Genomic DNA, 13,618 nt, shown 5'->3' with positions numbered 1-13,618 from the left:
CCACCCATCATCACTCAGCATGTGGTCTGCATGATCAACAGTGACATCTGTCATCAAGGGGAGAGAGGGAGCCTCCGCACATCCGTACCTTCCTGTTGCTGCTGTAGACATCGGTGCGTCTTACACGGTCTGCGAATATAGGGCCGAGTACGAGGGTCACAGAGCACAGAGGCTCCGACCTTGGCCTCGGTTCCTCTCTAGTCTGATAAAGTGAATTGAACGAATAGATCACGTGCTTCACTTTTTCCAAGGGCAGGTATTTGAAAAGGAAAGAAAGCAGAGGAACCTAGGCAGAGAGGGGCCGTAATGGGTGGTAGGGAGGGAACCAGAGGTGCAAGCTGTAAAATAGTGGGTGCAACAGAGAGAATTTTGAGGGGCTTCTTGAAGACAAATATTCTCCTTTGCTTGATGTTGCCTTTCATTGATCCACACAGGGTCCTTGTTTCAGCACAGGTCTGACCCCCCTTAAATCTTCCCTTCTGTGTTGTAAAATGGCAACTCTGCAATCAGTATGACTCCTCTTCAGTCCCTACCTAAGTCCTCCCTAGGGGGCTGCCTCTAGGTGGTAACAAGCTCCAATGACAAAAGCCAAGGAAGGGACTCCTGCCTCACCTTCCTTTTCCCTCAACGGCCTCCTGATACATCAGGGGGGAATCTCGCAGGAATTCATTTCCACTGTGGCATGGCTGCAAATCCAAAAGGGACTAGAATTAATCCTCTGTGTTTTTGTTTTGTTTTGTTTTGTTTTGTTTCAGACTCTTTCACAGGGCTGGTTAACATCTTGACGGATATTATCTGGCGATTCACGGGAGACTTCATGGCGCCTGACCTGGTGTGCCGAGTGGTCCGCTATCTGCAGGTGCGTGGCGCCTTCCGAACGCGATGGGACACACTGACCGCGGGATTGGCGTTGGGATTCGCCGTGGGGAAACAACCCAGAACCTCACACTCCCACACAACACACGGCTCGCTCCCTTCTAGTTGAGAGGACGAGCAACATTTGTAGGGTTTTTTTTTAATGTTTTGCTTTGGCTAAAAATAAGACACATAAAGAAAATGCAAATAAGCAATAATAAGAATATCAACATTCATACTGCAAGCATTAAATAAAATTTCCATGTTAATGGAATGTTAATGCTAAAGTTAAGGCTTTTGACGTAGTCTGGCTGTCTCAGTACATTCAGGGTGTTACAACGAGAATACTACAGAGCAGGTAGCTTTATAAATACCATTTATTTCTCACGATTCTGGAGGCCGGGAGTCTGAGACTAGTGAACCAGCGTGGTCCAGTCAGGGCCCTTTTTCAGACTGCTGGCTTCCCGTTATATCCGCCTGTGGCAGAAGGCGCGGGGGAGCTCCGGGCTCTCTTCGGTCAGGGCACTAATCCCACCCATAAGGGCTCCACCCTCAGCACCTAATGGCTTCTCCAAGCCCCACCTCCTAACGCATCCCTCGGGGCCCTAGGACGCCAACAGCGAACGTGTAGGAGACATAAACATTCAGACACAAACATGCAGACCATACATAGCACTAAGTCATCTCCAGAAAAAATTTTAATGTCTTTTTGCTTTTTTTTCCCCCTTCAAACTAACCCAATACTGGCTACTGTTCTTTTTGAATAAAAATGTTAGCGGTTTATTAGAATATAGGTATTAACTCGAGTAGTTCTAACTTATGGTTCTTGTATTACCATCTCAATTGGACCTTTTCAAGTATCTATTGAATTGAATTTCTTGTTCTCTAAGTTGCTTATTATCCTTTTTCAATTCTTTAATAACTGGCATACTATTTTCTCCATTATTGCGGATATCTATTTTTAGATTAAAGGCACTTACACTTTGCCTATTGAATAAGCTTCAATGTAAAAATATAATTGCAATATATATATTTGGTGTAAAATATTACCTACATACCATATACATATATTTCATTATTAATACATCATGCATGTATAAAATAGATTAAGACACTTCAGCTTAGCATGGAAAAAATGAATATTTTATAACGGGTATTAGGGTTGACGTGTTCTGTTCCTGAGTTCTTAAAATGATTTCCCACTAATACATTTTATTTCTGATGCCAGTACTTCAGGTCTCAATTACTGAAGCTTTATAGGTTATAATACATTTCTGGAAAACCTTATCCTGTTAAATTCCAATTGTTGGTATGACTTTTTAAAGAATCTTTGCATCATATTTGTAAGTGAGATTATGATTTTCACTTGCTCTACCATTTTCAGATCTCGATAATGGAGTTATTCCATCTTCCGAAAATAGAGAATAGTTATAATTAAAAATCTTCTTTTGCACTCTGGGCCTATCCTTCAGAGTTTAGCAGATACCGAAGAGCCCTTATTACTTTCTGGGGCTGGTGTTTTCTCAGGGGTAATGTTTTACAACACATTTCTTCTTGGGGATTTTTACCTCCTTGTAGGTAAATGTTTTCAACTGCTTGTTCTATCAGTTGATGAGAAACCAATTACACCAAGACTCAGTGGCCTGAAACAGGTACCATTTGTTATCGCCCAGTGACTGCTAGCCAAGAACTCGGGAACAGCCTCACCCGGCAGGTCTCTCTAAAGGCTTATCACTGGGTTCAGCAGGTGCTCGCCCAGGACTGCAGTCGCCGGAAGGCTTGACTTGGACTCCGCACAACTCAGGTTTGAGGTGGCCACTCACAGAGCGGGCAAGCTGGTGTAGCTTGTAACAGAACATTCCGCTCTTCTGCCCCGGGCCTCTCCACCAATATTCCTGTGCCCTCACCACAGTGCACTCAGCTTTCCCGGGAACCAGAGACCCAAAGGAGCATGGGAGCAGAGGCACGTGAACTCCTCCCACAGGTTACACATCATCACCTCCACGTTATTCTCTCGAGAGCAGAAGTCAGACCTGATTCCCAATGGAGATGAGGGGACCACAGAAGGAGTGAAGCCAGGAGGCACGGGTCCCTGGGCACATCTCGGAGGCGGGCTGCCACGCTTAACTTCACATTTTTCAAAAACACAGGATAGCCTATGTTTTTCCCAATAGCTAACTTAAATAACATCTCTTCTGATCCAGAGTTATTCGTGTCGGTAACATTCCATCTCATAGTTTGTGTAATGAATATCAAAACAACACTTTATATAAAATATATTCTAGCTAACAAAGGAAACTCTGACAACTCTCTGCTCCATAAAGGCAGAGGAAACTGTATAAAAACTGTCAGAGTCAAAATGTTAAGCATTCTGGAAATTAAACAAAGCTTTGCAATAATCCAGGGAGCATGCATTCAATAAAACGTCTGAATCTCAGTAAGAAAAATGGTGTTTGTGGTGTTCTAGTCTCCACTGGTCTCACCCTCCGGTCTCCAGCTTTGTGGCGGCCTTGACAATGAACAGCTTGCCTTTACAGGGAAAACAAATACCCCAGCAACCATGAGAGAGAGGGAGAGGGCCAGAGCTCTTGAGACACCTCATCCCTGGGAAACCGTCAGTATTCGATTGTCTGGCGGTGCTTTGTGAGGCCCTGCTTGCTCAGCTGCCTGCGTTTTACTTGATTCAGAACTCAGCCGCTGTGAAGAGCCTCCCACCTGGAGGCATCTGTCAAAACCAATCACAGGCAATGGGTTAACTGCGTGAGCGCCTGAGGTGTCGGATGGGAGTTGGTGGAAACAGCAGACTGACCCGAAGCTTAAGAACAGAAGCTGACTTGACTTTGGGTGGTGAACACACAATGGAATATGCAGATGATGTGTCATAGAAGTGTACCTGTGAAACTTATGCAATCTTATTACCCAATGTCATCCCAGTAAGTTTAATAAAATCTAAAAAAGAAATATAAACCGTATTTGGAAAAAAACAAGCGGAGTAGTGAGGTATTCGGAGGAGCTCTGGACACCCCGACAGAGTCCCGAGGACCTGGAGGCCAGGAGCAGGCTCGAGACTGGGCCGGTGCTCAGGAAGAAACACAGGAGGATGGAGCTCTCACCGCCGGCTGACCTTGAAGCTTTGTGCAAGCAGGAAGGGAAGGCAAAGGCCGAGCCGTCGGCTGTCTGGCTGAGTGTCAACACTGTGCCCCAACATGCACGCAGAGGCTGTCGGCAGTGGCTGGAAGGCATACTGGTCTGGGGTATGCATTCGTTGATTCGAACACGCCCGTGTGGGACATGAGGGATGCTGGGCTGTGCGCGAGGCCTGAGAGCTCATGGGAGATCTCCGTACCTTCCACTCAGGTTGGTTGTGGACCTCAAGCCAGGCTAAAAAGTGTATTTTAAAAAATAAAATAAAACTGCCAAGAACTGTGGGACAATCACAAAACATGTAAAAAACATTTATTAATATAGTCCATTATACCTGGCTGGCGTAGCTCAGTGGATTGAGCGCGGGCTGCGAATCAAAGTGTCGCAGGTTCGATTCCCAGTCAGGTCACATGCCTGGGTTGCAGGCCATGACCCCCAGCAACTGCACATTGATGTTTCTCTCTCTCTCTTTCTCCCTCCCTTCCCTCTCTAAAAAATAAATAAATAAAATCTTTAAAAAAACATATATAGTCCATTATATCAAAAAGGTGAAGAAAACTTATATGATCAAATCCACAGATACAGAACAGCATTTGACAAAATTCAGTACCAATTTATGATTTAAAAAAGAAAAGAAAAGCCTCTCAGGAATCTGTGCAGAGTGGGAAACCTCCTTAACTTGATAAAGACTGTGCACAGAAAACCTACAGAGAACCTCACAGTTAACTGTGAGAAACCAGAAGTTTCCTCCTGAGCCTGAGACCAAGGCAAGGGTGTTTCTCTCTCTGTTCCTGTTCAGACTGCACTGAGGTAGCCAACAGGACACAAAAAAGGAAATTACAGGTTTGCAGGGGGATAAAAACAAAATAAAAAGAACTTTGTTTACAGATGGCAAGATTGCCTATAAAAAATCCAAAATAATAGAAAACTCCAAAGGATTATTAAGTGAAAATGGCAAGGTTCAGAGTATAAAATTAGTATATAAAAGTTCATTTTTTTCATATATCAGCAATAAAAATTTGAATTTAAAATTAAAAACACAACAGCCTTTATGTTACCACCAAAATATGAAATACTGAGATATAAAGTTAACAAAATATGCTCAAGATAAATATTAAAAACCTACAAAACTCCGGTGAGAGAAATCAAACACCTAAATAAATGGGTAGATATTTCATGTTCATAGAGAGGAAGAGTCACTATTGTTAAGATGTCAGTTCTTTCCAATGTGATTTATAAATCTGATGCAAGCCCAATCAAAACCCCACCAAGCTGTTTTATAGATACGGACAAACTAAAGTTTATACGGATAGGCAAGACACAGAAAAGCCCACACAATACTGAAGAACGAGTTTGGGAGACTGGCACTGTCTGATTGCAAGACTCACTATAAAGCCATAGTAATCCAGACAGCCTGGAATCGGTGCAAGGATCAACAAGTAGATCAAGGGAACAGAACAGACCCCAGAAACAGATGCACACAAATACAGCAAAGGAACAAAGTCAGTTCAATGGAGAAAGGATAGGACCTGCTCAGGAAATGGTGCTGGAGTCAATGGACAGCTACATGAGGACGAAGGAAGGGGAGGAGGGAGAGGAGGCGGAGAATCTAACCTTCCACCTTCCACAAAGACCGACTCAATACAGACCACAGACCTGAATGAACACTGACTCAATGTGGATCATAGACCTGAATGAAACATGCATTACTGTAAAATACTAGAAGACAACCTAGAAAACCTAGGGGACTTTGGGTGTCTCAATGACTTTGTAGATACAACCCCTGAAAGCAAAAATCAAAAAGTTGGATTTCATGAAAATTGTCAACTTCTCTGTGAAGGACACTGTTAAGAGACCAAGAAGACAAGGCACAGAATGAGCAAAATATCTGCAATACACGTACTTGAAGAAGGCTTTACACGCAGAATAAGCAAGGAACGCTTAAGACTCAGCAATAAGAAAATGAGCAACCCACTTAAAAATGAGCAAAAGATCTGAACAGACACTTCACTAAAGAAGACACACAGGTGACAAACAAGCACATGGAAAGCAGTTCAATACTATATGGCATTAGAGAATTGCAAATCAGAATGACAATGAGCTACCACTATATACCTATTAGAATGGCCCAAATCCAAAAAAACTGATCGCACAACATGCTAGAGAGAATGTGTAGCAACAGGAACTCTTTCATTCCCTGTGGGAACGCCAATGGTACCGCCACTTTAGAAGACAGTTTGCATTTTCTTGTGAAATTGGACGTGCTCTTACCATGTGATCTAGCAGTTGTGTTTCCGCTATTCACCCACTTGAGTTGATGACTTATGTCTGCCCAGAAACCTGCACAAGAATCTTTAGAACTGTTTTATTCATTATTGCCAAAAACTGCAAGCAAGATGTTTCTCAAAAGCTGAGTGGATAAACTTTGGTTCATCCATGCAATAAAATATTATTCAGCAATAAAACAAAATAAGCTATCAAGCCACAGAAAAATGGAGGTTAAGTAAACTATGATATGCCCATGTAATGAAATATTATTTCACAATGAAAAACGAGCTATCAGGATGTAAAGAGTCACGGAGAAATCTTGAATGTTTATTGCTCAGCGGAAGAAGCCCATCTGCAAAGCCTGCTTGACTGTGTGATCACAACTACTCAACATTCTGGAAAAGGCAAAACTATGGTGATAGTGACACAGATCAGTGGTCGTCAGGGATTTAGAGGGACTGAATGAAGCACAAAGCGCGGGGGAGTCTTAGGCCAGTGAAAGTTTCCCGTCTGATGCTGCCACGGTGGGTACCTGACATCATGACGCGCTCATCAAACCCCGTACGATATAAGACACCAAGGGTGAGCCTCCATGTGAACCATGGACTTCAGTTAACAACCCTGTGTCCGTGTGGGTGCCTCGGCTGTGAAACCGAGCCTCACTAATGTAAGATGTTTGTAAATAAGGGGAAGTGTGGGGGGCAGGGGCGGGGGCAGAGGGTTAATGTGGGAACTTTCTGTACACTACCTGCTCATTTTTTTGTTGTTGTAAATCTAAAATCGTTCTAAGAACATAATGCACGTTAAATTGTTTTTAAAGTCGGTCCAGGAATCCTCCTTTAAAGGAACCCCCATCTGGCATTTTAAAAAATACAATTTATCTAAGCTTCTTTTTATTTAAGTCTCACGTCTCTAAGATTCTATTTGGCTTTACATTTCCTAGGTCATTTTCGACGGAGCTGAGGGGTGGGGTGGTGAGAATGCAAGCATATGTCCTCACGCTGACGCCTGTGCTCCAAATGGCGCCCCATATGCTGTTGGTGTGCGGGATCCTCATTGTTGACATTTATGAATCGACTATAATTGGACTTTGATTTCCTCCTTGACTCAAGTTTAATTATAAGGGTGTTTAAATTTTCAAGTGGGATTCAAAAACATAATACGAACTTCAGCTTTTACTGCTGGTTTTAAATATGTAAATCATGTAAATTCTGCTTTTTGGAATCTAGTGAGGGTTTTTTTCCTTCCTAGTTTAGTCCATGACCAAGTTTTGAAATGTTACCTAGGTATTTTACAATAATGTACATTCTGCTTGAAGTTTAATTCTTTTCTGGGCGTTACTATGTTTTTCCTCTGTCAGACTATGAACATTTTAGTACAACGGTTTGTATTTAGTGTTATGGGTTTTGCGTAAGTTTGTTTTTTGTTGCCATAATATATCTTTTGTTAATATAAACAATCCCTTTATCCCATGTAGTGCTCTGCACCTTGAATTTCATTTGTCTAAGAGTACTATCATACGGAATGCCTCCTTCTAGTTTCTAGTTGCTGGATCTACCTTTGGCCATTATTCCACGTGTAACCTGTGATGACCATTTGGTTTTAGACGTTTTTCTTCTAAACAGCACATGGCTGAGGAGGTGACATCAGAGAGGAGACAGGGAAAAGGGATCCCAAGGGCAAAACCCTCCCTGCTGTCCCCTCCTCAGCTGCGAGTGGCCCGCCGTGACAACTGTGCACTCCTGGGTCACACGGAAATCCCAGCTTTCTCCAGGGAGACAGTGGTCGGGTTCAGGGAGTTAAACTTGGCCACCGTTTTTGGTCCTGTCCCTATGGCACTGTTTTAGCACGGGGAGAACTTCCCCTTCTACTCCTCACGGAGGCTTGGCTCTCCAGTCTGTCCTCAGAACCCCCGCCCTGTGGCACATCTGCGTAAGTGACATAGAAATAAAAAGAAGAAAGGACAAAAAGTACAGTTGCTTGGTATTTGTCTGAGCCGGGGGGGGGGGGGGGGACAAAAAAGCACAGATTCAGATAAAGGTTATTGCCAGAGTCACGTTAATTCTGTTTTAGAAAAAAATGCAGGCACTCGCCCGCCGACTTCAATCTTCGTGTTTCCCTCCGACGTGTCCAGACTTAACCCAGGGGTCACAAAGCAGAGATGCGGCTGGGCTCCTCGTGAAAAACAGGGGCCCAAAGTTAGCTGGCAGTTCCTCACCTTGACCGTCCTTTCAGAGCTTTCTCGTTCAATTACATTTTGAGTGTGCTCTTCACATAAGAGATATTAAGGTCTTATATCCTCATTTCCTCCTCTGCAAAGTACGCAAATAACACTGCACACAGGGTAATTAAAGGGCATGGGCAAGGTTAATACAAGAGAGGGTGGGGAGGAGGAAGAGGAGACCCGAGGCCCTGCCGTGGGGACCGGCTCTGCCAGGGATGGAGGTGGGGCAGGGGCGCTGTCAGCTCAGCAGGGAGAAGTGGTTTAAACCAGCCCCGTCACCCCCAAACCCTTCTTTCAGCATCTCTCAACAGCTCACGCTGGTCAAAGGCAAAAAAAAAAAAAAAAACAAAACACTTCTGTTTCTAATTATTCTGGAGTGTCTATTGTGGCAGAGAAAATCAGTTCAGCCTTCAAAGTTAGTCACCAAGGAATGTGCGACGTGAATATTTGAAGGGGGGCTGGTCCCTAAATGTGGCGCCTCCAAGAAGCTGCGGGCCTGAGGGAGCCTGGAGTAAGCGGGACGCATGCGCAGTGGAACCCGCGAACAACGCGGAGGCAGCAGCAGGAGCAGCCGCCACCTGCGTCCTGGGGCTGGAGCCGGTCTCCCTCTCCCTACCCCAGTTCCCGTCCCCCCCTGGGTTCAGTGCCCAGGTTTCTCCGCCGCACAAAACCCCTGACCTTTCCACCATGGGCCTCCCCTCCCTCTGCGAGGTCACACAGCTCCTCTCGTTTCTGTCCCCAGGTTGTGCTGCTGTATGCCTCCACCTACGTCCTGGTGTCGCTCAGCATAGACAGGTACCACGCCATCGTCTACCCCATGAAGTTCCTGCAAGGAGGTGAGCTGCCTCGGCCAACCGCTGTTTCCTCGGGAATCATGCTCCAGGGAGGCTGGGGCTGTTTTCATGGCTATGCTCTTGATAATGGCTTTTTTCCTCCCCCTTTCTTCTCCTCCACCTCCTTCAATTCTGGGTCTGACTGTCCAAAAAAAAAATAGTAAAAAAGGAAGGTCGGTGCCTGGAAAAATGCTGGCGGTTCCCATGGATGTCCAGGAGCCACTAGCGAAGGGGGGTTGCTGCCCATTCGCCTTCCGCTAATGCCTGCAGATTCTCCCTCAGAGCCACGCCGATGCACACACCTGTCTGAAGCAAGGAGTGCTCCCGCTTCACCTTATTCATGTTCCGGAAACAAGCGCCTTGCCCTCTTTCCCCCCAAACCGTAGAAACAATCAGAAAGATGTTTTTAACTGATAAGCATCCTGGAAAGAAGGGGTGTCCTCCTTGGCCCAGGGTTAGTGAGGTATTCCAGCAAGAAGGAAGCTGAGGGGAGGGAGGGAAGGCTGAAACCACGGACAGCTCATAGAGCCCGCAGCCGACGCTGCAGCAGTGCCCAGAGAGCTTGCTGAACAGGCCGTGCAGGAAGGGCTCCGGGAAACCGCAGGGCAGGTCCTGGGCACGGTGAGGAGGGTTCATCTCTGCTTCCAGGTAGTGGGGGTGCTGGGTCTGAAGAGGCACAGCAGCATTCCTGGGAGCAGGGGTGCCCTGGAGGGATGGTGGGTACCCAGTAATGGGACTACTCTTCGTTACTCTGCCCACAGGTAGGGCCCGCTCTGCTCCAGGACCCCCGAAAGCAAGTAAGAACCCAACATTTAGCAACCCACGCTACACGCTCCAAACCAGGCTGCGAACACTGATAAAGACCCTAACGTGAAATCTTGACTACAGGTGTAATCAAATATCATTTTTTAAAATGCGACAAAAGCCAAACTGTGGAAAATAGACAACATATTTAGAATACCCTTCTGCAGAATTTACACCTAAGCAAACAGAGTTAATAGAGCAAGCAGAACTTGAGAATAAGTAGAACTAATAGTCATCAGAGACCATTGAATACATCGGCTAGTGTCGGCACAGATACTTTGAATGGCAACTTCACAAGGTCTAATTAAGCATAAAATGTGCAGCCCTTTGAAACAGAAGTTCCACTCCTTGGTACCCTCCCCGGGGAAGCACCCCTGTGTGCGTGCACACATGCGTTGTGTCTTGCCGCGCTGCTTAGCGTGGCGGGGAATTCGATGCTAACCTTGGAGGAATGCCTAGCTACGCTTGGGTGTATCGATTGCACACTAGGTGCCTTTCGTGACTGGGAGTTATTTACATATGTCAGGCACTTAACTCCTCTCAACAGCTCTGTGGGGTGGGTTCTATTATTAGCTGCATCTCCCAGTCTGGGCAATTACAATTCAGAAAGTAAAAGTAGCTTGCCCGTAGTTACGCAACCAGTAGGTGCAGGGGCAGGATTTGAACTCAGACAGTGGGGGTCTAGCTCAGTTGCTCTTGACTCAGGTGCATTGACAAAAAAAAACAACACAAAAAACCTGTATCTCATTTTCTGTCATAAAACAATGTGCAGAATAACCCATGCAGTATGATAAAACTAACGTAAAGGACAACTCAGAGCAATGCTAGGTGTCGTGAGAGAGGGACAGAGAGAGCCCGGAACGGTCTACAGTTGTCTGCAAGGACTTCTGGGGGTGGGAGCCCAACCAGCCACGGTGACCAGAGGCACTTACCTGCAACAAGGCAATTTTTAAACGGAAACATATCCATATATCGTGTGCAATTAAAAGTAATTTAGAAATAGAATTTACACCTGCTTCTTAGGCTGTTCCTAGGTTACTTGTACGTGTGTGCCTGTGTCTGTGAACGGCACCGAGCTTTCTGGGCACCGTGCTGCCCTGGTGAGCGTGGTGGAGAGGGAGGCAGGGAGTGGGATGAGGGGAATGGAAGAGATACTCTGTGATATGTGTGCGCAGAGGTGTGGCACGCTTGTTCACCCATCTGCTGATCTGTGCCCAGCGGGCTGCAGGGAGGAGTAGTGAGGGTGCTGCACAAAAAGACTCCCCCACCAGAGCATTTTAAGGGTGAAGAAATGGGAGACAAAGAAAGTGAGCATCAGAAAACACATGAGGGGTGTTTTCAGCACCTGTGCTGGGGGTGGAGGGCCTGCGACCCACAGCCAAGGGGACACATGGCCGGTTACACATCTCCCCGTAGTCACTGGGTAAAAAAAAAAATAAATAAATCCACTGCTTAGCTCAGGGCAAATGTAATGAGTTCTGAAAGACACCATGCAATATTCTGAACAGTGTCCTAAATTACAGGGAAGGCAGCTATGAATATTATTATAGTGTTCATTTAAATATGTAAAGCCATTTATTTCCTCGCTACAAAATTAACAGAGGCTCCACACAGGCACTCGGAAAACTGCCATTTCCAATGGCATCAGGGAAGCTGCAAGTGTAGAAGCAGGCCTTAGCCGTTCTCCCTCCCTCCGCCCAACCCCACGGAGGTCCAGAAGGAAACACAAATACCTGGAAAGACCTGCAGCTGGTGGAGCGGGGGGAGCCAAGGAGTGAGGCCATCCCAACACCGCACACCTCAAGGCATCTGCGCACACAGGGGGCAGATTTAACCAGGACGCCACCCACCTAGGGAAGCCGCGTGGCCTTGTAGGGTGTGGCAAAGGTCCTCATGGTTACAGGGTGAGGTAGCAGAGGCGTGAGAGGGACCCTATGCTAGAGCCGCCTTGGAGTGGCGGCTCCCAGGGACGGAAGGGCAGCTGTGAGGGGCAGGGTTAGGTGTGTATGTGCCTGAGCAAGGGGGTGGGGGGCAGGAGGACAGACGCCCCAATGAGCACATCACCACTTCAGGCCAGGCGGGTAAATCCGGGAAGGGGGAGGGAAGTAGAAACTGGGGAGCACGGATCTATGGCAGGCAGTGTGCCCGCTTCTGTGCGAACCCTCTCTCCTCAACCCTGGCATCGGCCCTAGACGTGGGGCCTCCGACCCCCATTTCACAGATGGGGAAATGGAGGCTCCGAGGGGCCCAGAGTTCCCTCTCGCATGGTGATTCTCTTCTACATGAGACTCCAGGGGAGCTCTCCAGCAGTGACCCCAGATGCCCCGCCCCCCTCTCTTTCCTTTGAGCAGAAAAGCAAGCCAAGGTGCTCATCGCCACGGCCTGGACCCTCTCGTTCCTGTTCTCCATCCCCACCCTGATCATATTTGGGAAAAGGAAACTGGCCAACGGCGAAGTGCAGTGCTGGGCCCTGTGGCCCGACGACTCCTACTGGACGCCGTACATGACCGTCGTGGCCTGCCTGGTGTACTTCATCCCTCTGGCCATCATCAGGTGAGAGGCCCCCGCCCGACCCCCGCGGGAGCGCTCCCGGTCGGCCCACTGCCTCTCCCCTTCCCTGCGGGCCGCTCCCCACTCCTAGCGTCCCTGGGGACACTGGCCAGGTCACGCACTCTCATCTAAAGCTTGTGCTGAGCCCAACTGCTCTGAGGTCGAGGAAGGGGCAGAAACTAGCGTTTTCGGAGTGTGTACTATGGGACAGGCGTTGTGTGAAGTGGCTAACAGCAACCCCATTAACCGCCGCGCTACAGCTCCCTGAAATAACTACTGCTGCGCTTATTCCATAAATGATAAAACTCGAGCTCAGAGAGGTCGAGTAACGTACTCGGCGTCACACAGGATTTGAACCCAGGCTTGTCTGATTTCATACCCTGCTCTTTCTCCAGCCTTTCAAATCTAAGGCATAGTGCCAGTGTCAGAGATCTTCTCACTGAAAAGATAGACACGCTTGAAGCGAAACTGAGCAGGTAACACCGCAGACACGCTAGAGTGTGTGTGCCGTGAGGTCAGGTAGTGGCAGCGAACGTTTCTCGGAAGCCACTGTTGAAGGATGGACAGATTCGGGTGGGAAAAGGGAAAAGTGGGAGAGACAGCTGGCCCTTGGTGACCGGAGGCCAGAGCGAGTGTGGTGACAGGGGAGGACAGGTGGGCAGAGCCAGAGGGAGAGAAGGTGACGAAACACTCTTTCTGGATGGGGTGAGGCTCGGTTATGAAGGGCCTTAGCAACCAAGTCACAGGGTGTTCCCATTGTCCTGTGGCCAGCGGTGGGCCAGAGCTGGCCTTTCAGTGAAGAAGGCCACGGCCACTGGGACAAGGCAGGGTCACCTCTGGCAGGGTGGCTCTGGACGGGTGGGGCAGCGCGGGCGGATACCCAGGTGTTCAGTGTGCACACTGACCCTGCAGTCCTGCATCCTCTGCCTGTCCCCAAGCT

General features: G+C 47.4%; 1 protein-coding gene across 1 annotated transcript in view; it reads left to right on the top strand.

Moving 5' to 3' along the window:
- Window positions 1-13,618, top strand: part of NPSR1 (neuropeptide S receptor 1) — a 77,789-nt gene that overhangs the window by 42,591 nt on the left and 21,580 nt on the right. Inside the window, exons 3-4 of the mRNA XM_036010454.1 lie at window positions 9,136-9,327; window positions 12,480-12,681. Coding sequence (XP_035866347.1) covers window positions 9,136-9,327; window positions 12,480-12,681 — 394 coding nt within the window. The remainder of the gene's footprint in view (window positions 1-9,135; window positions 9,328-12,479; window positions 12,682-13,618) is intronic.

The sequence above is a fragment of the Phyllostomus discolor genome, chromosome 10, assembly GCF_004126475.2.
Source record: "Phyllostomus discolor isolate MPI-MPIP mPhyDis1 chromosome 10, mPhyDis1.pri.v3, whole genome shotgun sequence".
NCBI lineage: Eukaryota > Metazoa > Chordata > Mammalia > Chiroptera > Phyllostomidae > Phyllostomus > Phyllostomus discolor.
This window is presented reverse-complemented; position numbering and strand designations above follow the sequence as displayed.